Source organism: Bactrocera dorsalis, chromosome 4 (assembly GCF_023373825.1).
Source record: "Bactrocera dorsalis isolate Fly_Bdor chromosome 4, ASM2337382v1, whole genome shotgun sequence".
NCBI lineage: Eukaryota > Metazoa > Arthropoda > Insecta > Diptera > Tephritidae > Bactrocera > Bactrocera dorsalis.
The window spans coordinates 69,112,872-69,140,458 of NC_064306.1; the positions used below are offsets into that span (position 1 = coordinate 69,112,872).

Below are 27,587 nucleotides of genomic sequence, written 5' to 3' on the forward strand. Positions count from 1 at the left end.
TGAGAGTATCATGTATCAGCTTATTTGAGTTACTCTGATCAACGAAGTACTCCAGTTATTTGAAGCGGCAGTTATAAAAACAATCCGACTTTGCTAAGCTCTCCGCATACAAGAGTTTGAACTGTCTAACCCTAATCAGATTCTATTCATCACTTATCTCTAGTGCTTAAAACTATGTATTTTTCTAAATGCCACTGCCAGAGATAAAGGTGTTACATCGGTTTACGGATTTCAAAAATCGATTTTTTTTATTGTCTTATTAAATTATTAGCACACCTTTAGAATATTGGCCTAAATTTTCTAGTTGATCCGAGTAATAGTTTCGGAGATACAGCCTTGAGAACTTGTGCGCTCGAGGCTAGCTGGGCTAAGTGCGCGTTTAAACGCGTTTTTCTTGAAACTGAAAACTCGAAGTCGGTTGGGAAGAGTTCTCCAACCCCTTAAACAAATATCCAAACAATAATGAAGAATAAGAATTGGACGAAAGTAGAAGAGCTTACTCGTCCAGATCTTTCCCAAGACCTTAGAACTCCATCGAAGACTTCTTTAAGCAAGAGATGTTGGAGGAAAACTACTTAGGTGTGCATTGTCGAAAGACGCAAAAAGTTTACTCTTTACTATTAAGAAAAAACTTGGTATTATTTTGGACGGTTCTAAAATCTCACCTTAGAAATGCGGAATATTCTGATGATCAAAGTGTAGAGGACGAGCTGAGGATCACGAAAAGTTGGAGCACAGCCTTTGCAAATGCGAAAAGCTCAAGCGATTAAGAGATCGTCTCATTGTGATCCTCCGAAAAATCACTGACACGTTAAAGAGAAGGTCTTGTTCGATGTCAACGATTGCGGCCGCAATTTTGATCTACAAAAATTTCAAAAATATTATAAATCTGTAGGAAAGTTTCTATCGCGCTATGGAACCTTTTCTTTTTTTTTTGGGTTTTTGACAAAACCCTTCCTTTGAGAATGAAAACCATTTTAAAAAACACCATTTTGAGAAAAACGCGTTCAAGATTGGAGTCGCTCCGTTCCCAACTATGTTCAAATTCTACAAGAAATGCTATATCTGCCGTAATAATTTGAATTTCGAGTTCAACATTTGAGAGAATGTTTATTACAGTGTATACTATCCGATAATACAAAAAAAAAAAACACTGAGACGATCCCTTAAGACGGTGTCGAGCAAAATTAGGATGGCACTAAACAAGATTAAAAAATGAGAGTTTTAAAAACCTGTTTTTCATCAATAATAACTCAGTTAATTAAACTAATAATTATAAATAACAAATTTTTTTAGGACTGAAAGCCTCCCACAAAAACATAAAAGAATAAATTTCTGAGAATGATGTTTGAAAATCGAAAAATTAGTAAAATAATAATCCTCCAAAACTCAGTATTTCATATAGTTAAAGGAAGGTTAATTGAGGTAAAAATTATAAATAATTCTTAGAGATTAGCTATTGTTATCACTTACAGCTTGATATCAGGTAGTAAGGATTCAGCAAGCCAAAATAATATCTGGTACCTGGGTCAATCAAGGGGCAAAGTGTAATACTTGGGGAAAAATCAATTCCCACGACAGGCGGTTTTACGTACCGGAATTGATTTTGATGTCATCCGACCAAGGGCTGTTTTTTCGGCGATCTAAACCCGTTTGGATCGGTGAGTATTAATTTGTGTTTGTCGTTATTGGAGCAACGCCATCTTAAGACCTGTTCTGGCTTTAAGACTCATAGGGAGTGGACCACGCGTTACGTGGCCCCATGTTGCCTGCGCAATACTGCGACCCAAGCCTCTACGGCTGTGCAATCTGCACATAGTTCGCGCGCTGCGCCACCACTCAACCTGAGTGGCCAACAGAGGACCTTCACGATCCCCAGGAGCTCAATCAGGCAACATACATAGCTCCCACTCTGACTTGTCCCCCCCTCAACCTTCATCCCGCTCCAATCCTCGTGCGAGAACCAACCAGCAGCGCTTGGTCCCTCGCACAGTCTGTCCGCGTGTCAGACCATCATACGTCGGAACGTTACATCAGTCAAGTGCAATTCCTGTACTGGCTGGTGTCCCTTCCCGACGTGTTCCGGCCAGCGCACCACACGTGAGTGGAGTGAAACGTACGTTGCCCTATGCTGCAGGAGTCTGCCCACGCAACTCACCACAGTGGCGTCGCCTACCAACACCCCAGCGCGACAACCGCCCTGCGGGTTCTGCAGCTGCAACAACCACCACCCACACGTCCCTCCCTCATCCCCAGGATCACCCCGCGACAAACCCGCATAGTTCAATCTAACTGCAACGGACACCCGACCAAGATAGAGGAGATAGTTGCACTTATGAGTCAGGAAAGTGTATCGATAGCTGCGGTCCAAGAAGCCAAGTTAAACAGCCGCTCAGATCTTTTGAGTTGTGCCGGTTTCAACGTTATACGTAAAGATCGCGAGCGAGATAGTGGTGGTGGCCTAGCCTTCATATTGCACATCACCGTGCAGTATCGTCTAATCTAAGTAAACTTTTTTTTCATTATTCGATAGTTTTGATATTCAAAAATAACTCCCTAAACGGATTTTTCAAAACTCAAATTATTTTCAAAGTTATAGCCATTTTAGAGACGTGGCAACTAGACCGGTTGAGCGAATATCGTATAAAATGTAAAACTTTAAACGCGTTTTTCTCAAAACTCCGTTTTTTGATGCGGTAGCCACAATACCTCAAGCTGTAATCAGTCGATTTATTTGAAATTTGGCATGAATATTCTTTAAATATATCTCTATCACTAGAAGCAACAAAAAATAAAAATTTGAAATTAATAATATTTAAAAAAAAAGCGACAAAATTGAAAAATTAGTGAAAAAATCGACCTCGTTTTTGAGTAGGCGCCATTTTATGAAAATTTTTTTTTTTAGTTTTGCTGCTTCATGACATAGCGACATTCGTACTCATTAAGGATCTGTCATTGTTTTATTTTCCAGATGACGACAAGGGTAGAAATCATGGCAATGAGGACACGGCCTCTTTTTTCTCCCCTTTTCTTCAAGGACGTATAACTCGATGAAAAAACTTTTTTGTTTTGAAATTTATTTTGTGTAATCGTGGCGATTAGGAGACGGACTCTTTTTCCCCCCTTCTCTTCAAGGACGCATAACTCGATGAACATTTTTTTTTTTTTGAAATTTATTTTGTGTACTCTTCTAAGTTTAATAAACAAATGATAAAAAACGGATAGTAAAAATATCTAGTGCTTCTTTTTTTTATTAATTGTTGAAAAAAGCTCGAAATTCGAGCCTCTAGACTAGAATACCCCCTTAAATCACTATTTTTTTTAATAGAAATTCGAAAGCAGTCAAAATTACTTGCTTAGGCAATCTAGTGTTAAGACGGTGTCGAGCAATATTAGGATAACAGACGCTGCCCTTGCAATCCAATAACCAATGTTGAGAAATGAGGGTTTTAAAAACCTGTTTTAGGACTGAAAGCCTCCCACACAAACACAAAAGAATACATTCCTGAGAATTATGATTAAAAATCCATATATTAATAAAATAATAATCCTCCTGAACTCATTATTTCGTTTAGTTAAAGGTAGGTTAATTGAGGTAAAAATTTTGTATACTTGCCTCCTTTTGTCTCAACGTCCTTGGTGCAAGTCATTACTAACTTAATTCTTAGAAAATAGCTTTTGTTATAACTTACAGCTGCAGCTTAAGATCAGGTAGTTAGGGTATAGTGAGGAAAAATATTATCTGGTACCTGGGTCAATGAAGGGGCAAAGTGAAAAAAAGTATAAAAACTCGTACAAGTTCATAATTTCAAACATTCAGAAAACTATCTCTAAAAGCGTTACATGTGAAGAATATTTCGCTAGAGCTAAATGTGTTTCTGCTTCTTACACACTGTTTGAATATTCACAATATAGGAACAGCAGCCAACTTTTCAACAAACGCGAATCGGCTTTTTTATACTTTCTCACACGGACTCATATTTGTTTCTTTTTTCTACAATTTGAGAAAAAGAAATCTATAAAACGCTGTTAATTGATCGGAACAAAAAGTTATACACACCAGGAGCAGCCATGGATCTTAGTTTGGATGAAATAATTAAAACCAAAAAAATCGCTGTACCATCAGCTGTGAAGAAATTGTAAGTGTAGTTAAAATGGCGAAGTTCATTTCACTTCATACTTTTTTATAAAAATAAAAAGTGTAAAGCGATGAAAACAAATTTATTAAACTGTAACCCTCTTTACTATTTCAGCAATAATACGGAAAATCCTCGAAAAGGATTGGCCTTACGAAAAACGTTGAATAAGCCTGTATTCAAGCAGAGTGTGGTGACTGATGCACGAAATAAAATTATACAGAAGAATCGTGAAAAAATACGGGATGCGCGTGATAAATTGTCAGAATTAACACGAGCTAGTGGTGATGTACGTCAACGGTTATTGGCAAAAAAGTTATCCGCTGGCGGACTAAAAACACGGGGCGCAACAAAAAAGTTGTATACAGCAGCGTATCGAAATGGGGTACTAAAAGCTAGACCAGGATTGAAAAGTACTCAACCCTTTGTAAGGCAGCCTGCACATGTATCAGCGCGATTGCCAGATTTGATAAATGTGCCGCGTGGCTATGTAGACTACGATGACATGGAACGCATGGAAGAAGGTAAGTGCTCTGCTTTAAAAATTTAAATGAAAGAGCATATTTGTAATTTATAAATTTATTTATTTTAGAGGAAATAGCTGCCGCCACAAGACTAAGCCGCACAGTCACAAATGACTTTGCCTCGTTTGGCCAACGTGACGTCTCGCCAACACCACCAATAAGGCGCATGAATTCATGGGTGGCAAATACTGAAGGTTTTGATCCTTTTGATGTTTATAAACCTCGTGAGCGTCGAATGTCACCAGACCTACCACCACCCCCACCCAAGGGCATATTAAGGCCTAGCACCCGACAATTAAGTCCAGATATTTATAAACGCCGATATGTGCCGGAGCCATCATCACATCTCTCATATGAGATGCGTTCACGTTTGGAACGTGCTCCTGATCCACATGCGTCTATGGGTATCTTCTCAAACCCACTAAAATCGTCTTCATCATCCTCCGGTTATCGCATTGTTGTTAGTAATTTGCATAGCAGCGTAACTCAATCAGATATCCAAGAATTGTTCGAGGATATCGGCCCTTTGTATGATTCACGGTTGGTGCGTCCCGGCGTTGCAGAAGTAATATATAAATCTCTTACGGATGCAGAAAAAGCGGTGGATACATACCACAACCGACAGTTAGATGGTCAACCTATGAAATGTCTCCTGGTGAACCCCCGCGTCTCAAACAAGCCCACCGCTCCAGCAATACCAACAAGTTCAAGTTCGCGCAATTCTTCTGGGAAAACACCTTTGGAAATTGACATAGACGCTTTGCATAAGGTGCTTTTCAGGCGCCATTAACGCTAAGATATAAAAATATTAACTTTTCAGCTTATTAAAAAGATAGCAAGCAGAACCCGCATGTCAATAAATACATGTTATTAATGTATCTTAAATAAATATCGCTGTTTACATATGTAACACATAAGGAAATATTTAATACTGTAGATATACATTTCAGCCGCAAGTATTTCTGACGTATGAATAAATTATTGACGTACAACAATAAAAAGTTTTTTATTCAAAATTCAAATTGGATGTGATCTTATGCGGGTAAATCGAACAAGACATAGATTTTCCAGTATGAGTTATTAGAAAAAAATTAAATTCAACATTTTTTAAAAAATTGTTAATAATTTTCCTATAAATTCCATTATGTTATAAAATATAAAAAGTATTTTTCATTGCAAATTATGTTGGAATAACTTTTATTGATTATAGAAATTTCAAATAAAAAAACTATCATCTTCTGAATATTTATTGTTTTCACCTGGCAGCACTGTAAAATTTCAATTCGTAGCATTTTATGTATTGGTTCGAACTCGTTCGTATTTCGCATTTCTCGTTTGCTGTTGGCTGTAAAAGAGTATTATAGGGTCGCTTTAATTTTAAAAACAAATATAAATTTATTCAGTAGTTTAACAGCAAGAATTAAAACATAAAGATCAAATTTAAAGTGTGCCCTAACTAATAGTTCAACAAAACGTTTAATTTATTGCTGTAAAGACGTTTTGTTAAATGAAAAATTTCTTTCAACTTTTTTGTTATCAGAAAGTGAAAATTAAAGCAAACGACAAAATAATAGCAACGAGTATTTTTTAGAAAGTTATAAAAAGGATGAAGTGTTAAAAGACCAAAAGAGAAACAAAACTACGGTGAAAGCAAAACAAACCCAATAAATGTATTGTAAACGGAAACTTTAATGGGAAACAGTGTCAGTGCATCTAGGAATGAGCAGACCACAAAGTCGCCAAAGCAACGGCAGCAGAAAGAGAGTGTATCCAAGCAACTTCTGAGTGAACAAGTCCAGGATAAAGAAGACCCACAGCACCAGAACTTTTCTTATTCCAAAACTCAAAAAACACGAAGCAAAAGTACGAACATCAGCAAAAAGTCAGAGGCATTTGAAATAGAACATAACAGTGAAGGGCAATCAGCTGCTAACAATCACGGAACTCAACGCTCTAGACAGGTATTGACTTAAATTAGACAATATTAACATTGCAATGCAATCATATTTGCATCCTTGCTCACATTTGTATGAGTAGAACCTTGTTATTACAATTCATAATATAAACATTTGTGCTTCTACTCAGCAAACGCGTTGCAGCAGTGGAATTATTGCTATTGTTGCTAGTTTCTAATATGAACTAAGTTGGGGGTCAGTTAGTTAATTGCCTTTAATATGTCATGTTGAATATCTATACGTTGACATCATTACGCAGCAGCGTCTATAACGACAGTACAGCAGCAGAATATATAAATATGTGCGACAGTTTGTATGTACTTTGAAATTTGGTATTCGGTGGTAGAAAGGAATAAGAGCCAGAGGAAGCCATGTGAACCCACCCTCAAGTACGTGCGCCTATGCGTTAACAGTGTCAGTGTCATTGCACGCAGTAACCGTAGCTATTGCCACTAAAGTCCGTGTATACAAAAGTAGCGCAAAGCAGCAACGCTTATGGGTAAAAGGCATCAATCTCAATATGTTCGTATTGTATGTGCAAAGCGTAATGCGCTGCTGGAGTGTGAGCTGAGGCTTAACTGCGTCGCCAAACGTTCAACGACCATTTCACGTCGAATCAGCTCTGCTGTTATTACTTTTCCCACTGCCCCTTTTGCGTAGTTTTCTTATTTCTCTGCGCAAAAAGGTAATAAAAGTCAGAAGAGCTGTGTCTTTGTTATTTACCACCACGAAACGTAGGAACAACAAAAGAAAATGATTTTGCGCGAATAATGCTTCCTCTATGTCCCGAGCACAACATTCTGTTAACCGAAAAACAGCTGTTATATTTTAAGTATATTTGCATTTATACACAAACATGCTTGAATGCTACATGTACACACATAGATATAGATATATAAATGTGCATACGTAGTTTTGTTAGCATTTTTTGTGTATATTTAGATTTTCCTAAAATATGTAAACATTTATACACGGAAAGCTACAGATACATATGTATCTATAGGTGTATGTGATTCGTGCTATTTCTGCCTTTGTTGCTATTTTCATTCAATAACTTCGTGATTTGCTGTTGCTCACTTCTTTTATTCTACCTCCTGCCACACCACCCCCAAAATTGCTCTTCAAGCGTATGCGACGTACTACGTACAATACTTTTTGCTGTTATTTCAATCGTTGCTTATAGTCATTTACATATTTTATGTATGAAATGATTTGCCAAATGACGTAGTTCATATTTTTCATTTTGTACTATAAAATGCGGATCTAGTGTGTTGATTATTCACCACCTTTACCGTCGCCATAATTGTTGTTATGTTGTATGGTGGAGTTATTTTCTGCAAGGGTTCGAATATCACACCATAGAATTGTTTACCTGTTTCTCCATTATCTCCCCCTGTTGCTATTGAAGTCATCTATGGTAAATTTTTCATCATTGACACACACATACATATGTACATATTTTTGTTTATGTTTTACCTGTGAAATCTACGAATATTTGAGCATAACATAGCTTGTGGTTTCGGACAAATGTTTATACCTACATTTGCCCTTAACTATCCATTGACTGTGTTTTTCTATCGAGTCATTGGAAGGGATGTTTGCCGTAGTGTACAGAGCATATGGAGTTAAACACGAAGTGCATGTGCATACTTACATACATACTATACATATTTGTATATATTCGAACACATGCTATGTTAAATAAATATTAGGTCTACTTGCTTTACTATAATTTCTACCTGCTAAATTTTACTTGATGCTAGTGAGAACGTTTCGAAAAGTGCTGAATGTTTTCGAACTATTCCTCTAAGTATATACATTTGTACATCCAAGCATACATATTTGTACAGTTGTGTAGATAATATTAGCCTTCAGTACTAGCACACTTCATATGGGGAGATCATTTTGAGTTGTCCATAATAATAGCGTGGCCCTTTCATTGAAATATACATATGTACATACATATTATATACATACATAAATGTTAAGAAAATTCGATTCGAATTGTAGTTTAAAATAAAATTAGGTTAAAATATTATATATAATATTAAGCACCAGGCACCATATCGAAGGATATATCATTTTATATAAAAACGAAAACAAGAAAAAACGTTAACTTCTGTTGTATCGAAGTTATAATACTCTTTATAAATAAAAAAAAAACTTTTCATACAAGAATTTGATGTTGATAGTTGAATTTGTATGGCAGCTGTATGCTATAGTATTTCAATTTCAACAATTCCGGAGTTTTTACCCCTTGCTTTGCACAATAATCTTAATGTACAAAATTCCGGGAAGATATCTTTCCAAATAAAAAATTTCCATAAAAGTACTTAATTTTGATCGGTCAGTTTATATGGAAATGTCTGATTTACGAGTAATAAGCAACTTTTTTCTGAAAATAGAACGAGTGCAAAATTTCTGATAGATATCTCAAAAACTGAGAAACTAGTGCTCGTATATAAGTACATACAGACGGACATTATATCAACATAAAACAAATGCGAAATTCATACATACTTATATACATACATATGTACTATATAAAAACAATATTTATTTTGTGTTGTCACACTAAATTGAGCTTCCCACGCGCTTCGCCGTACTCAAAAGCTATAAAGTTTCAAATGCTGCTGAAATACTTCATATTCGCGTTAGTTATTTTTTGATAAAACCTAAAGGAAATAAATAAAACTCGTTTGACATGTTTCAACAAACCCATTTTTAATTATGTTTCATTTATTTGTTCCTAATTTTTTTTTTTTGTATAAAGAACGTCCGCCGTAAATATGCGCGGTCATTCATCAGCACAGTACACACACATACGAAGGTAGTTTGAAAAAAGTTGCAAATAAAAAAGCAGTAAATAACTGTTAATTATTTTGCACTTTCCTATCCCTTTTCTATAGACTATTGTTCTAATTTTAAAGTAATTATTTTTTATTTTAGAATGCTTTTTATCAATTCAACGCTTTTGTTTGTTATTATTATTTTTGCATACAAACTTGATTCACCTGAATCGGCCAATGTACGGTGTGTATGATTAGAAATAAAGAATAGAGAATATAGAAGCTCTACATACCCACACATCTATATGGCACATGTTGCTGTCGTGAATTTAAATTACGCACTTGAAAATGTTTATAAACCCCTACATTATATACACACATTGTTTGCCCATATACATACATACATGTACTTACTTATGAATAGAGCCTAATAATATGAATGTATGTATGTATGTATAAGCAGATTTATACACATGTATGTAGTTTACTATAACCACGGCCTTGAAACGCCTTAAGTACGAAAGTAAATATAAATGAATCTTTATGTGGAACTCGTCGTGACTTTATTTAATAGTAGCGATACGAACACAATTTCTTTAATTCTTCCGATCCCTTTGTGTTATTTCGACTTCAAACACAATTTCGCAGGCCTACATGTAAAAGAGTGAGCAATCTCTCATTCAATATGCTTATACATAAATGTGCCCTACGAACCGATGCGCTGCTGATTTTCGGCCAAGTGAAGATTTCATCATCACTTTTTTGTTGTCATTTACTTTGGCCGATTTGTTGATGTAGCAGTTTGTTTTGAAACTTGTATTGTTTAATTTGTTGTTGTTGCTTTAACGTATATTTCTTGTTAATTGTTTTAATTTTCTATTTTATTGTTGTACTTGTGTCCACACCTTGGCCGCCTTGTCGCAGACAGTTTTGTTTAGCTGTTGTCTGAGCATTCCCCGCTGCATCACTCGTTATCAGCGAAACTTTTTTCATTCGGCCCCAATCGCTGTATTGATAAACGCGCGCTCTCACCTCACAGTAAAAGTAGTTTGTCTGCGCCAACTGGTTTTTGGTATTTTATTTTCATTAAACAGTCGACAACGTGGTGATACAGTCAGCCCCAAATAAAACGAGCTAAGCACTTTGATTTTCATTACGATTCGTAGAAGCTACAACATTTCGTTCGCAGAAATAATGTAACTGGTTATACATGGTAATTGGACTGAGTCGATTTAAAAAAATTTATTGAACCAAAACTTTCAAAATAAGCTCCTTCTGCGTGGAACCAGCGGGATTTCCATGCATAGAAGGCGTTGCGGAAGGCATTCTCCTGAATAGCCTTGAGAGCCGAGGTGCATGCTGCTTGGATTCCCTCTGTCGTCTTAAAATGTCTTTCATCGGCCTTTTCAAACAAGAAAACAGAAAAAGTCCACATCTGGGCTGTAGGGCGGCTGCGAAAGCGTTGGGATGCCGACCTTGGTTAGGCAGCTGTTCACAAGAAAGGCGGTGTGAGCTAGCGCGTTGTCGTGGATTGGAAGTTGCAATCCACTACGATGTTTTGTCGGACCCGATTGACCTTCGTTTGAGTCTCTTGAGAAGTTCCACGTAGAACTGGACGTCTGGGTAATTAAACGAATACTTAGTCGACGATTTGAGATCATAATGCCTGGTTGATCATGTCAAACGGCTCTGTCGCAGATTTACAGAGTTTAATCGCGTACCTCTGCTCTAACAAACGCTGCATTTTCGGCTTGCACCACTCACAGAAACGCGTCGCGCGGAATGTTTGTCCTGACTCTCCAGGTGCTCGGAGACAACTGACCAGCCGCTTGTTCGTTAGCTAGGAACCGAGGTACAGTCGCGGCGGAAGAAAATCAGTCCCATTACTTTCCGGAAAAACCCTTGTTCACAAGTTAAAAAATTAAACAAGGTCTTGATTTTGATCGTTGAATTTGTATGAAAACTTTTGCTATAGGGGTCCGATATTAGTGTTTCCGACAATGACAGAAACGCATTTGTGTACTAAAATATGAAGTACGTATTATCGGCGTTCGACTGTATGACAGACGTCGCTTACTTCACTCGTCATTTCAAAATTGGTTTTGATTTCCTTATTACATGCGGGAGTCAAGTAGACGAGGCTATAGCCGAGCGAGTTCTCTCACCGCCTCGATGATAGCTGCGACATCGTAGACTTTATGTACATATGTATATATAATGCGTGTTGGTAGGGTATCGATCGAGGCCCTGAAATGAATTTCATTGTCGAGCAATTGCGTTTCGATTACAAAAACAAGCGGTTGGCTTACCAGCTGCTCACTGATCTCAGAGTGGTGATTTCAACCCGTTCATAAGCGCATGTTTCAGAAGAAAATAGAGCCGCGTTATTGTGACGAAGGTGGCGATAAAAGCGTCAATAGCAGTGAAAACACCGGAGACGACAGCGTCAACAGCAGTGGTGAGAGGAGCACGGTAAATGTATGCATGTACCTACATACTTATATACATACATACATATGTACTATGTACACGCTATGTAGTCGCTCAGCAGCGCAACGCTGACGCTAGTAGCCACACGCGCAGGTCTTTGGACGCTCTGTTTTGCTCTTCGATTCGGCACGTTTGGCGTTGTTGGCACGCTTAACAACGCATCAGTCAACATTAGCGACTCTAGCTGGTCGCTCTGCCCAACACACTGGCTCATAACGTGTTCAACCGTCTTCCGAGCAAAAACAGAAACATTTTCTCTAACGCGAGCAAAACAAAGCAAACAGAAAAACCTGGTGAATACGCAAAAGCAGCATTAGAAAAACATAAACAATTAAAATATAGACTGTTAAATATTTGTGCGTTTTAATATAAACATAAATATTCCACGCCGTGAAACTTGTTCGTGTTAAGCAAAGTCGCATAAGTCAAAACGTAGTCATAACACTAAAGAACGCTGCAGCATCGTGTGTCTAGTTGATTGAGGAGCGCGCTCAAAACGGGTAAGCTAAAGTACTTGGCGTAAACTAGCTGACAGTTTCGTCGGCTCATTACCAATTTTTATTAGTTTGACGTACGTAAAAAACGCGCAAAACAAAGTCGTGGCATACGCGTGTCCCACAGCCGGCTGGCTGAACACCTGTTCGCCAGCCCGCCCGCTAACCGAGCAACTTCATCTGAATGTGTAATTGAATCGTGTCTAGTGAAGTGCATCAAGATTCAGTATCGCTCCGCGACGTATGTTATTGTTTCTCTCGTTCTGTAGTATTGTAATTACAATATTTTTTCTGCTGTGCTGTGGAAAAATTGTTGAGTAATCACAAGTGACACCACCACCACAAGCAGCAACAACAACAACAACAACAACAAGTAATATGTGTTTACAACGCGACAGCGACAGCGACGACTGTAGCGCACACAAACAACAACGTTACACACGTGTAATTTTGTTATTGCTTTTGTTTCTGTGTTTATTTTTATTATTATTAATGCTTAGCTTTTTGTTGTTGTTGGCTAGGTGGTGTCGCGCTGATAGTGGCATTCTAATGCAAAGCACTAGCCATTTTGTGATTATTGTGTCTACGTTTACTTTTTTTTTACCTCGTAATGTATTTAAATACCGCGTGGCATTTATTGCGTCTGTTTGACGCGAATGGGGCAGTGTATTTGTTGTTGGTTGAATGCTATGAGGAACTCTCATAAAAAAAATTGTGTCACCTATATCTAATCAAGTGCCAGTTTATATGTACACGTGTATAGTATATACATATGTATGTACATATGTATATAATATATTTGTGGCTAAACTGGCGAATTCGGAGCAGTGGCAAAAACATATAATTGACAGGAAATGCCGTAAAGTCTGCGACAGCGTATTACAATCTAGCTAAATATAAAATATTTTAGAACAAAAACTTCATAATTTTAGTTTCTGTATACACATATGTACATATGTAAATGTACATGTGCATGCTATCATTTCTGCTGCTGTTCTCTTGAATCAAGAACAGAAATGTTTGAAAATCTGTTAATTTCTGTTTCTGTTTCTGTTCCATTTGCTACAACTCAACAGTATCATTGCTGGTACGAATACACATGCATACATACACACACAAGCATTAAAAAAAGCATTCTTACGTCCTCAAAACGCGCAGCTCACAAGCCACCACACCATGTGGTGAATTTCTTGTAGTAAAAGTGAGAAAGGCTTTGTATGTATCTAAAAAGTAAACAAACATCAGCTGATTACAATTTTACATTTGGAGAGTTCGTTTGCGACAGTTAATTAAAACATGCTCGTTTTATTTGCAGAATATGCCGATAATGTTATTTTTTCGGGAATTTGTTAGTACGGGATTTTTTCGTTACTCTTTAAAAATGTGTAAAATGCTACGGTAAGAAAGAAGAAGAAAATGCTGTGCTGAGATTTTTAATGTCTATTTAAGGGAAATAAAAGTTAAATATTTTTGTTGTTTTACATATCATGCTAGTTATACATGGTAGTGTATCAAATTTTCTGAATTTTATTTGGTTTTTAAATTTCCAAAAATCTTACTCTTCCTATATTTTTAACCATAAGAAAAATCTTAAGTTGTTTAAAAAGTTGGTCTTTAGATACCTATAATACTTGTTGTTGTTCTTTAGACACCTATAATACTTGTTGTTGTTCTTTAGACACATATAATACTTTTGTAAATATTAAATGTGTCAACTCCAAAACTTATAAAGCGGCAATATCATAATGACAATAATTTTTTGTCTTAATTAAAACAATATGTGCATGCAAAGTTCAGTTCGCTAACATTACAAAGGCTATCAGTGACAAGTTTTGATAAGATTCACCAGAGATTACGAAAAGCTAATGTAATTTACTATTGATAGTCACTTTTTTTAAATAAATAATTTATGTAATTTATTACTAATTTAAAACGCTAAAATTAATAGAGGCTTTTGTCAATTTAAATTACGCCAACAAATCATTTAAATTACACGTATTAGCATTACGAGCGCATTTACATTAGTAATAAAATATTTGTAGTCACGAACATGTTCGAAAACATTTTGCAATTTTTTATTTATGCAAAATATGCATCTTATAAAACTATTTTTGTTGAAAATATTGTAGCTGTTGTTGTTGTAGCGGGAAAAATCTGAAATATTTGAAATATTGTCAAACTGCTTGGTATCGATACTACATACATATGTACATACATAGTTTATATTCAAACTTTAAATAAAATATGTAAATTTATATTCTGTCTTCTAACAGAATATATAAACGATTTTGAAAAAACCAAAATTGTTTTTATTTTTAGTGCAAAGTATACACACATATTTTTAGCGTGACTAAATTCAGTACCGGAAGTGTTGTTGAAGCGCAATTGCATTTTTTTACATAATAAAATTTGAGAAAAAATGTCATAGCAGAGAAAAAAATACATAACTTTAATTCACAAAAAATAAAAAATAACGTAACATCACTTTTTATAAGTTTGCAAATGAAAAAAAAAAATATAATTTTTGTATATATCTCGTAAATGAAAAGTGCTATAAAAAAATTTACGTGACAAACTTGTAGGAAATTTTATTTACTACAAAAAAGGTCCGAGATTAAAATCGCTATCATTAATACTTCTCGAGATATTCGACTTTTTAAGTAAGGCTGTATAGAATTTTCATCGATTTTTATTACATATATATGTATGTACCATCTATGAAATGTTAATATTAAGGGCTCAAATTTTCAGGGAATTTTTTTAGGGTATTTCCAAGGAAATTTCATGACGGGATTGAAAAAAACACCCTAACATACATACATACATATGTATACCATGTAATATGATGTATTAAAAAGTAATAAAAAAGAATTATTTCGATTTCTTTCATGATACGTTGTTTTGCATTTTAGGTGACGATATAGTATATCTAAACATGCATGTAGTATTAGTTTTGCGTTGAAAATATATACACATTTATAACTATTTGTTTATTTTATCTTGATTTTTGTTTACTATATTTAGTACAATACGGTTTGACAATATTTTCTCTCAACAAATCTAAATTACTTTATTGAAAACATCATATACAATATTTTTCCAGAACGTAGTAATATTTCAGCACTAATAACTTGTTGTTTACTACCTTGTTTTATTGTGACTTCGTGTTTTATACTCTACATATATGTAAATATATACATACATACATACATACATACATATATGAATGTAAAAATTTCGCGTGAAAATATACTGTTTTCTCATGCGCTTCGTATATAGTATTGTTGTTGTTAAAGAAAAGCGCTTGCAGTACAACATTCGTGTGTAAGTATGTGTATTTTCCTGATAACGCAATACATAACATAGCTTACGACATCATACAATACCGTAAAGTATACGAGCATACATGCATATTTGTTTTCGAACTCACTTTTTATGCCGTTACAACTTTCAATTCGCTCAGAAATTTTGTTGTTATTATGTAAATGAGTCTACGACACGCACACATACAAACATTCTTCGCATGAAATAATAACTTCTGTTATAATAACGTATTCGAAAAGTAATAACAACAATATAATGACATTAATAAACACTTAGGAGTGTGAAATATGGTCACAAAAAGCAAACCGTTAGAACGCACTACAAGAAATGTGTTAAACTGTGTCATAATTCTCCACTCACCTTTGTATTATCTACGCTCCCAACCAATCATGGTAATGTTTTTGCTTATGATTGTGCTAAATTAAATCTTTCCCGTAATCGACACCCCACTTCACATTCAACAAGCAATTAATTGGAGTATATGCATTGCATTTCGCACAGTTTGAGGCGGACAAGTTCAAATCGCCAAATGTGCACGTATGCCATTATCGAAGGTTCAGTGCTCTGTATCAACGTTGAATTTATAAATAACATAATCGTATCAATTTTAATTAATGACTGCCCGCCTTAACGGTTCTCCATTGATGCGAGCGTTAAACGGGCCATTGATTCTTTAAGTGCTAGAACGCATTTTTCCGAAAAAAAATTTATAGTAAACAACATTTTTCAGAAAAAAAATTATTGTAAACAATTCTTTATCATAAACACATTTTTAACAACTCACAAACTTTTTTCTCTCATTTACAGGCTTCTGCTTGGAGTTTTGGCAGCTTGAGTGGCCGTCTAAATTGGAGCTTTACTGGTGGTGCTAATAGGAATTCATTTCACAATCGCAATAAGTCAACCAGAAAAAGGTAATTGAACCGACAATATGTCTACATACACACACAAACAAGGCATGTAACCGTTTAACTAGTTATGTATGCATGTCTGTGTGTTTATTATTGTTTATATTATTTGTATTAAATAATTTTGTATTGTCAACAGTTTAACATCCGCACAGCAGCGTCGCTCTAAGACTCCATGGCATAAGCCACTTACCAATGCCATATTCAGTTCACATTTTAAGGAAGCCAGTCGCAACGATCAATTCCACATTGTAGACTTGGTGGCCAAGGGTGCATTCGGTGTTGTCTTCAAAGTAATTAATAAGCGCTATGCGCAAGACTTAACCCAACAACAACAAACGACTGAAGCCGCAAACAGCTCGGCGACAACACCATTACATCCTGCGCCTATTTATGCACTCAAAGTGTTGAAAAAGTCCAAAGTAAGTATAAAACGCGTAAATGTCTTACTTCACTTGACGCAAACTCGAATTTCACAATCGGATCTTTTTATTGTATCTTATGACTAATTTGCGTTAACTACTCGCTTTTGTTTTTGCCATTATTACTTTTTTTGTTGTTGTTTTTTTTTGCTTCTTGCAATTATTAACTCATGCTGTTATGGCTTTTACAGATAATCGAAGAGAACAGTGTGCAGCAAATAAAAGACGAAGCGGATATTCAAAAGTTGTGCGGTCACCATTCGTTTATTGTGCAACAAGTGGATTCATGGCAGAATCGTCGTAACTTGCATATACGTAAGATGATTTAAAATTAACATTACACTATGAAATTGAATGCTAAAAACTAAACTAAATCCTAGTATGTGTTGCCTTCGACTCTCCAGTGTTTGAAAGTGCGTACGAACGATTTTTTCTGCGGTTTTAAATCGCGAATTCCTTTCTTAAAGTGTGATGTGAGTTTAAGCTGTGAAGAACAAGCGCAAGAAACTCTATTTCAATTTTGAGAATTTCGTCAAAGTTGCACAATTTATAATTCGACTTTTCTGAGAGGTTACATGGGTTTCCTCCTGTAAAAAGCAGCCTTTTTTGAAAATTATTTTCACATATAAAAAATTAAATATTTTATTTATTAGAAATTATTTAAAAAAACATACACTATTAACAAAGAAATTCTGAAATTTTTGGAAAACAATATTTTAAACTCGGCCAATTCCATTTCCGGTGACCCCTCGGAAAAAAGATAGGCTCGGGTTGACGGGATAACTCCTTACAGGATCTTCTAAAGTAGAACTTCTCAAAGACAAATTTCATGAAGATCGGTTGAGTAGTTTTTTGAAACCCGTATACCCATGTAACCCCTAAATCAGCGAAGCTAGACGATCGAATACAACTCTTAGGGGTTATAACCACTTGCAAGTCGTAAAAAACGCATTTTTTTATTGTTTTTTATTTTTTTTTATTACAACTAGAGATGAATACAGGGCGCCTATTCTGTAACTCGATTCGAAAAAAAATTTACTTGAATTCGGATTTTTTATATTCTGTAACTCGATTTTCGGATTTTCAAGCCAATTTTCGAATAAAATATTCGTTAGTTTTCGAGTTGTAGAAAGCAAAAACGAAAATTGTACGTATTTATGCTGGCACAGGGTGGTACAACTTTCCCATAATTATAAAGTAGATCCGAATTTCGAATTATTAATTAAATAACTTCGGTCGCTATCTGACAAATACATATACAATGTAAAATTTCATGCGAAAATTTCAAGTTTATCAGTCCAGTCATTTCAGAGGAATTTTTTCTCACCGACTCAGAAAACAGCGTTTCGTTCCTTGCATATATGCTCATATCTCCGAAAATATTTGGCAGACTAACTTCAAATAAATTAGGGGAAATAACTTTAAATTTTTCTGAGAAAATTTGTTTTTTAGAAATATAACTAATGAAAAGTATTAACTAACTCTATTATTGAATTCGTTACAGTTTCGGAATATGTGCCGAATGGTGAACTCTTCTCTAAATTAACTCATTTCTCATTGGATCTCATAAGGGTATATTTAGCGGAAATCGCACTGGCCATTGGTAATTAAACTCTTTGCATTTTTGTCCTCACCCTTCTAATAACTGTATGATTTCTATTTCGGCCACTGTAGACTTTCTCCATAATGCTGGTGTAATATATCGTGATGTTAAACCGGAAAATATACTGCTCACCGCCAACTTTCACATAAAAATAACAGATTTCGGACTTAGTAAGTGGCTTCGCTTAGGTGCAACAACAAGGACTATGTGCGGCACTTTCCAATATATGGGTACGATTTGAACCAAATGACAAAAGCAATCCTTCTTAATATAAATAGAATGTGTTTAACGGTAAACCCTAACTAGAAAAAGGGCTACTAAACAAAACAGTTTTAAATCTTTCAAAACAACCAAATTACAAAAATAGTTTGATGAAAACGCAGATTTGTGCAAAAAACAACAACAAAAGAAATAGCTAACTGTTAACGAGGCGAACAGCAACAACAAACAAACCGATAACTGTGTTGAAAAGAGAAGAAAAAGCAAAAAATAACAAATTGTTTAGGCAGAAAATCACGTTTCAATTATTTTTAACACCAAAAACTGTACAAATGTTGAATTAATTTAAACGGTTCGTTTAACTTATTTAATTGCTTAGTGAAAAAACCTTAGAAAAAATTAATTTTTGTAATAGTTGGAGATTGTGCTGCAAGAAATTAACCCTCACTACTAACTGTCATTGAAGAGTGTCAAATTTCAAACACTAAACCGTTATCAACTGCGCGCGAACACGTTTTATGCTACAGCGTGAGTAGCTGTGCTCTCCTATACCCCCCAACAAGATGAACGCTCGCTCGCAGGTTTTCGACCTCACCATCGAGGGCCGTCAAGTGGACGAAGCTGTTGCCAGCATCTTTCATACGGTGCTTTTCCATCGCTGCCAAGGCAAATACATGTATACGGGCGATGCTCAATATTCCATCGGAACTATTGGCTACACCGACGTGGATTGTGATTTCATTGATTTCACATACGTTTGTTGCACTTCCCAGGGGCTGCTGCGCACCGTTAAACGAGCCATCAACGTTTTCAGCGAGAAGTTACGCTCCAATGAAAGTTGCGGTTCCGGCCAAATAAGCTTGGAATTCTTTCAAAAACGCAAATCGCGTTGGCTATTTCAGCAAGAGTGCATACCTTGGGAGGTGTGGACAGTTCATTTAGATCTCATAAAGTATGAAAATGCAGATGATCGTCAAATCAGCAGAGAGAACGTCTCTGATCTTCTAACCGAAAAAGTTATCTATATTACTGAGCTTATGAATCGTTCTGATTATGTGCCGAAAACGCCAAGTCAAAGTGAATTAGACTTGATTTTTGACACTTCATATCCCGATGTTCAGCCGTATCTCTTTAAGTTTGATTACACGACTGCTGGCTCACAAACGCCCTCGGTGACCAATACCGTTAAGAAGATAATTAAGGAGACGTTCACGTTGTGACGTGTAATGCTTGCGAGTGAGCGTAGCCACCGCCAACAAATGCAAAAACAACAATCAAAACATCAACAACAACAACAACAGCATGAAGAGAAACCACAACAGCAAGTAAGCGCAGAATTACAACCTGTCTATGCTAAGGATACGATTGTTGTGGCCGGTGGAAAGTACTTCAATAAGGGTACAAGTATTATGATTTCTCAAGTCAGCCGAGCACACCGTAGCAAAGCGTTGAGTGAACATGTTAACATCGAGCTGAACGCGCTCCAAACCACCGCCTGTATAGGTGCCAAGCCTAGCGAGCGCAAATCAATTTTGGCTGTTGTGGGTGGCATAATTTTGCTGTTCTTATGTCAGCACAATCGCCTCGGCTCATTTTAGTTACACTCAAACAACAATTTATCGCGCTGAACGCTGAAATACAATATAAATTTAAATAGATAGTTGCTAAACTCAACTTAATTGTTAATTGTTTACGGCTAAATTGACTTGTGTTCCACCCTACGCAAACTGAAACACCTACCAAACCATTGCAATAGAGCGCTTGATTCGTGAGCGCGTGCAAGCGCAAAAATGCTGAGTAAAAATAATGATTAACGCGCACCACTCGTTTCAACATTCGCGTTCACCTGTCATTGTTTGTCTTCATTGTTTTAACTGAATTTGAAATTTATCATAACTGAAGTGTGCCGTAAAAAGTGAGAATAGCAGCAAAAAAAACTATAAAACATAAAAGTTTTGATGTTTAACTGCGAATCGGTCTCAAGCTCCTACGTTATTCACGCTCAAACGCTCTCTTGCTGTGGTTGCTTGTCAGTTTGTGTAGTATTGCCAAGACGCTGTATAAAACCCCACAAAATCAATAATGATAAATAATATTGCAACAAATTGCAGCTGCAATGCTCTTACTAAATATGGAAAATAATATTATTCTCAGTTTCAAGTTTATCAATGTAATTACACGTAAATATAAAGTCGATAATGCATAAAGCGAAAAATGCCACAATTCAGTAAAGTGTTGTCATAGCATTGCCAATATTTATTACAACCAAATTTAAATTGAAATTTTTTGAAATTTTGTAATATTAAAGATTTAGAAAATTTAAAAATTTTGGAAATTTAAAAAAATTAAAAATTTAAAAAAATTAAAAATTTAAAAAAATTTTAAAAATTATAAAATTTTGAAAATTCCGTAAACCTAAAATATTTCGAACTGAAATGTGTCATTGCGTTCAACATTTGTTTTATACACACTAGTGTCTTGAATTAAATTTTATTTATTTATTATTATTATTATTATTTTTGCGTATGCACTGGTCTGCATAATTAATTTAATTTTATTTTTTTTATACGTTATCCATTATTATGTTATTAAAACTTTTTTATCTTAAATTTAAGTTGTGTTTTTTAAGTCAGCGTACCTTGCATAGAAAATATATTAACTAACCTACATTAAATTGGGTTACACGGAACTCATTCTCAATAAGTTTTGCTTACATTTTATTTGTTATGATTTTGTGATCTTAAACTTGATTTGAACTTGTTCAAGTAGATACATATGCGAAGTTTTTATTTATAAGTTCTATATCTTAAGCCTTATAATCAACAGATGTACAGCAGCCCAAGCGTATATTTGATTTGAACTGCATATCCAAGCAGTTGCTCGTATTCCTTAAGCACTTTTTATAATTTTCGTTTTGTAAGTTCAATATATATATATTTATATTTTCTACTACATGTGCTTTGTAGTAGCAATGCAAGGGCTAATGAACTGCTATAGTACTGTATTTTATAATTTGTTATGTAACATCCTAAAAATTACCACTGTAAGCACGAACAATTGAAGAAAAAAATGTAAAAATGTTTAAAGTAATAGCACAATAAATGCTATAGATTGATTATTCTGTTGTAGCGAATGAATTATATCAATTGAACGAACTCACCAAACCCAACGTGTACTACCCATGATACTAAGTAGTTTACGTTTTTATGAAATGAATTGTAATAAACGCGGTGAAGAAGCAAGTGCGTGTAATATGCATAATAAATGTAGATGTGTTTTTAGTATGTACCATTGATGTTCATTGTTGTGTGTTGTGTATGTGTTGCATTGATGTATAGAGAAACGTAAAAAACAGAAATCGAAATGAGAAAGAAAATATATTTAACTTAAAGCGGCATATGTATGTATCGATAATGTGCTTGCTACGCACTTACAGCAACAAAAAATATATTAAATGCAAATATTTTAACATTTTACTATATTCACACACTATACTTTCTTTTTTAAAAACGTAATTGGATATTAAAAACGAAATTCAAAAGCAATGCATTGAAAACTAGGAAACAAATGAAAACTTGCAAAGGCTATTTAGCGCAAATGCTGTTATTGTTATTATTGTAGCGGCAAATGCAAGCTTAACTGAAATGCATATTATTTCATATGCCTTTATTGGGTGAAAAATGAAAATTGTATTAAATTTTTTTTTTACTGAAAATGTGTCGACAAATGTAAAACTTAGAGTGAGTGGGTATGCCTTAAGCGCACTCTTGATTTTTAACTGAAAAAATATGTGCATATATGTACATATGTATATGAATATATGCGTTTAAACATTTTTTAGAAATCGAATCGATTCAACCCATGCCCCAACGTCTAAAACTATGTAGCAATCTACGTGCTACTATTATGCTGTACAAAATAGTTTTTAGTTTTTTTTTTAAGGAGAAATTTTTCCACACATTTGGTGTAAGCATTATAAGAAGTAATGAAAACTTAATAAAAATTATTAATTATATTTAAAATTTTAATCATTGGTAAACATGTTAATTTGAAATTTAATTTTTTTTTGTTAATTTCAAAATTATTGTTTTTTTGTTAATATTAATTTGTTTAAAGTTGCGAAAAAATTCATAATTAATTGAATTTGATAAGCAAAACACTTGAGACCATTTGAAACAGTCGCCAAGTGCACACTGAAAATACCGTTAAATATGATTTGTGTAAATTTTGCATCAATTGAAATTTATATTGAAATACCGTTAAATATGATTTGTGTAATTTTGCATATATTGAAATTTATATTGAAAAAACAAAACACCAACAACAAAATAACCAGTTTATTGCATCACTTTTAAAATACGGTCCTTAAGCACAAACCCACGCCCACATTTACACCTACACCACACATATACTGTAATATATTTTATACTCACAAGTGTTTAACCAACTCTTAGGCAACACTTGAATTTTACACGTGTATATAATTAGCCACTTTTGGGGCCGAAATTATGTCAAACCCTCAACACAGTCCACCAACTCGATCCATATACATATGTATGAACAGCGTATAATATACAAAACAATAATATATACAAAAATATACTAAATTATATTTTGAAGCACCACATTGTAAAAGCTCCGAACTTAAACAAAAGAGAATTGTTATAAATATTCTTAAACTAAAATCTTAAAAAAAAATTAAAAAAATAAAAACAAAAATTAAGTGCTGCAATTCAGCCGTAATAAATATGTAGAAATATTAAAATTATGAATAAAACTAATTTTAGCTTTGTATTCTAACAAAGCAGCAAACGCTAAAAACACACACACATACATGCATATGCATGCAATAAGCACATACACTGCTAAATACAGACCTGTAAATGAGCAAAAATAAATTCAGTGTAATAGCAGCTATTTACCGTTAGCAAAAAAAACAAAAACAAAAAAAAAAAAATAAATGAAATTGCTTACCTTTGTTTCTTTGCGCTATTAACAAGACATATTCATGTCTTATGTATGTGTATATAGCTGTATTGTGGTAAAAAAAAAATTAACGCAAAGCTTTGTTGTAAGCAAGTGATTCATATTTAGCGTGAAACTCCAATTCTATTGCAATTATTTAGTGCAACAACGATTTTACCGTTAGGTTTTCAATCTTGATTAGTCGTAAAAACCGCAGAAATTACAAAAAAAAAATATATATAATAAAGTTTGTCCACATTCTAAATAAGTAATTGATTAACACACACACACACACGTGCACCAAATGTGCGTACATACATATGTATATGTAAATGTTAAAATACACAAAAGTATTGACGCTATGTATGTATATATTGTGCTTAGTATGTATGAGAGGGGAGAATCAATGCATTCTTGTTGAAAATCAAAATGAATATAGCTAACCTGATGTGAAGGGTGTAAAAGCTATGCGACATAACATACATACATACATATAACCATACGCCATTACCATTAGTCAGTAGTTAAATCTGATGAAATATCTCTTAATATTGCGTGTAGTAATTTATTTTTGTTTTTATTTTTTTATATTGCAAACAACTGCGTATCACAAACTATTATTTAAACTAATAGGATTTATAATTAAAAAATAAAAAATGAAAAAAATTGTAGAAGCATTAGAAGAGAGCTTGTCTCAATGCAAAAAGGCTCATTTTTAGTGAATGTAAGAATATATCAATTGTGTTTAACTGTTGTCTAAGTTTGCCTACATCAGTAATAATTGATAGAACAACAAAAAGAATTGTGATTCATAATATACTGTAGTTAATTTTAAGTGATTAATTAACACTTGTAAACATACCTGTATTCATACCTTCACACATACATATGTAAGTATGTTTGTGTGTATTTAAAGCAACTGATTAAATTTGAAGAGGACAATGATAAAGATGATGATGATGATGATGATGTTGATGATGATAATAATGATGTTGATGATGATGATGAGTATATGGAAATCAAACTAAATGTTTAGCTGAGCAGATATAGGTATATATACATATATACATGTAATATTTACTTTAATTAGCATAGAAATGGCAATTTTTTCTTGTAATTTTAAAACCTAACCTATTTGTTAAGTAATAATGAATTTGAACTTTTACAATGTCTAAAGTTTTTAAATCATGCTAAAGCGCGAAATTAAAAGTATTTCTTGCAAATACTTGCGGCGATTAATCTCTTCAATTCGTGAATAGTTCATAATTGTAATAGACATATTAATTATGTAGTAATTTAATAATAATAATTACAATTGCAATAACAGCAATGGTGTTTACGACGATTTCTACCATATACAAACATTATATATATATATTTAAAACATTAATCACTTAGTTGTAGCAATGAATATATATATACATATATATATATATATAAATATAAAATAACTGTACATTTAGTTGTGTATGCCTAATGAATGCAACAAGAAAAAAATATATAAAACAAAATTCAAGAGAAATGAAAAATGAAATGTGTAAATATATTAAGTAAACAGAATTTTTAAAAAATATCAAATAATTGCATTGTTATTTATTCGGAATATTTTTAGTGCGCTTTGCTCGGCGTTGGTGCAGTTTTATCCCCTCCACTGTTGTCTGTATGTTTGTTTGTTTGTTTGTGTGTTCGTCTGTTGCTTTTGATTTTAATTGCACATAAATTTGAGATTTTCATTTCATTTTTGCACAAGCCTTTATATTATGTTACAAACTTTATTAAAATTCTAGCTGCTGCAAATCCCAAATACAACAAAAAAGCGGGTTAGACGAAGTATTTAATAGATAGTATATGATATGGCATTTTCTCTAAGGAACCTGCGCTCCCTGCTCTCTGTTGTTTTTCATTTTGTAGGATTTTTAACGACAAACCTTGATACAAATTATTGCCCTAAATTAATTTTTGTCATTGTCGCTGTTAAAATACATTTTTTTTTATAGAAATATTTTTTTTTTGCTTTTAATCTAATTAATTTTTATAAAATAATCAGTTTTAACATTTGCATTTCAAGAGTGAATTTGCTCTAGGTGTTTGCATTTGGACAACAACAAAAAATTGCATGTATTTTGCTTTATCCTCACGTTTATCTGTCCAAAATCTTCGTATCATTGTTGTTTCTCCAAGCATTTTGACAAACTAAGCTTAAACATAAACAAAATTTTTAGGGTAAATCAATACAAAGGCTTTTTTGTAGCTGTTATTATTTTGAAGGATGCTAACAAATTTACAGTCCCAAAATATATGTAGATCTGTTTCATGTTTTGTGTACACCCGATTGTGGTGGAAGGGAAATCAATTTTGAAAACTATCCAACTTTTTTTATATAAAAAATAAATTTTTACAAAAATTCAAAATTTGTATATAAAAAATAATTTAGAAAGTAAACATTTTTTACAAATGGAGTGAATAAGTTCAAAGCTTATAGAATTGAATCCAGACATTATTATTGTTATTATTTCATGTCAATTACCCTTAAAATATTTAAGGATTATTTTTAAATCAATTACCCTTAAAATATTTAAGGATTATTTTTTAGGTGATTGTCACTAACTTCTTCTAAATCTGAATCCGTTTTGGTTACATATACCCAAATTTCTTAGAAGAGTCACAGAAATTATGATTATTGGCGGTTAACAGTCAATTTGTTCTACAGTCTAAGAATTTGCGAAAAAATCGCATAACATAAAATATCACATGCAACAAAATATAATTTTATTACCGAATTATTTTAATATCAATACATCATGAATATTTACCAATACCACTTGCTTCCATAACCACAAATTTTTAAGCTAAAGCGTACATATGAAAGTAGGGCCACCAAGGCGGATGATGAACATGCGTGCTCTGTTCTGTTAAGCGCTTCATTTGCACTGCAACAAATAACATTACATTTTCGTTTATCTCTTTTGCTTCTAAAAGTCTTAAGTAAAGCTAATGTTAAAATTATAAAAATTGCTTTATTTCATAATAACACCAGCTCAAACATACTTCATGAAACAATACATGTGTGTTTTCATTTTTCATTGCCAGCGCCGGAGCTGTTGCGTGGTGAGCCTTACGGTCATGCTGTCGATTGGTGGTCACTGGGCATACTCGTCTGTCAGATGCTCATTCAAAAGGTAAGCAGCTTAAATTATGCTTCTAGTAGTAACTGCATTGTAGATATATACATATATGTATGTATACAGTTATGTGAAAAATAATAAGGACAGTGGCCTGCAGTTAATGAAGTTAATGTACATTCAGAAATGTAGGGCACTCAACGGCAATTAACTAATCAAATTAATTGAGAGTAAATTAAAAATAAGTATTATAGATTTTCAGTTTTACTCTTATTTTGCAAAGTGTTGTATTTAATTTGGATTTGTTTGAATGAACTAGGTTTTAGGAGACGGAAACCGGAATTGCATTCCATGAATTTTGAATAAGTTGCCAAAGATCTTCATTATTACTTAGGCACTTTCCTCTTAACAACGCTTTCACTGTATTAAACAAATTTTCAATGCGTTTTAGATCCGGGGACTGCATTCATTCCTCCATTACGTTGATGTTGTTGACCCTAAACCGCTCTTTTGTTCACTTAGCCGTGTGTTTAGGGTCGTTGTCCTGCATAAATATCCATCAAAGTGGCGTATTCTCTTCAGCGTACTTCAGTATACATACATTGCAACATAATCGGTTGCCTTCATAGTACCCTG

The 27,587-nt window shown here is 34.0% G+C and overlaps 3 protein-coding genes across 3 annotated transcripts in view; all 3 read left to right on the top strand.

Moving 5' to 3' along the window:
- Positions 1-3,830: 3,830 nt before the first annotated feature.
- On the top strand, positions 3,831-5,570 carry LOC105225896 (polymerase delta-interacting protein 3). The gene is made up of 3 exons (XM_011204571.4): positions 3,831-4,139; positions 4,254-4,660; positions 4,729-5,570. Exons 1-3 carry the CDS (start codon positions 4,072-4,074, stop codon positions 5,448-5,450), a joined length of 1,197 nt encoding a protein of 398 aa, XP_011202873.1. The 5' UTR covers positions 3,831-4,071; the 3' UTR covers positions 5,451-5,570.
- Positions 5,571-6,014: 444 nt separating this feature from the next.
- The window catches only part of LOC105225895 (serine/threonine-protein kinase S6KL), a 67,235-nt gene continuing 45,662 nt past the window's right edge, over positions 6,015-27,587 (top strand). Inside the window, exons 1-7 of the mRNA XM_011204570.4 lie at positions 6,015-6,621; positions 16,520-16,626; positions 16,760-17,042; positions 17,234-17,357; positions 18,547-18,645; positions 18,717-18,875; positions 26,920-27,008. Of these exons, the coding sequence (XP_011202872.2) occupies positions 6,352-6,621; positions 16,520-16,626; positions 16,760-17,042; positions 17,234-17,357; positions 18,547-18,645; positions 18,717-18,875; positions 26,920-27,008 (1,131 nt within the window). The 5' untranslated portion in view covers positions 6,015-6,351. The remainder of the gene's footprint in view (positions 6,622-16,519; positions 16,627-16,759; positions 17,043-17,233; positions 17,358-18,546; positions 18,646-18,716; positions 18,876-26,919; positions 27,009-27,587) is intronic.
- Positions 18,882-24,069, top strand: LOC105225893 (autophagy-related protein 101). Its single transcript, XM_011204567.4, has one exon. The coding sequence runs from the start codon at positions 19,428-19,430 to the stop codon at positions 20,082-20,084; it is 657 nt and encodes a 218-aa protein (XP_011202869.1). The 5' UTR covers positions 18,882-19,427; the 3' UTR covers positions 20,085-24,069.

Bases quoted from the DNA above. Each gene is read 5' to 3' on its own strand.
- LOC105225896 (XM_011204571.4), top strand. From the start codon at position 4,072: ATGGATCTTAGTTTGGATGAAATAATTAAAACCAAAAAAATCGCTGTA. The intron at 4,140-4,253 runs GTAAGTGTAGTT...TTACTATTTCAG, and splicing joins CCATCAGCTGTGAAGAAATT to CAATAATACGGAAAATCCTC. The intron at 4,661-4,728 runs GTAAGTGCTCTG...TATTTATTTTAG, and splicing joins CATGGAACGCATGGAAGAAG to AGGAAATAGCTGCCGCCACA.
- LOC105225893 (XM_011204567.4), top strand. From the start codon at position 19,428: ATGAACGCTCGCTCGCAGGTTTTCGACCTCACCATCGAGGGCCGTCAA.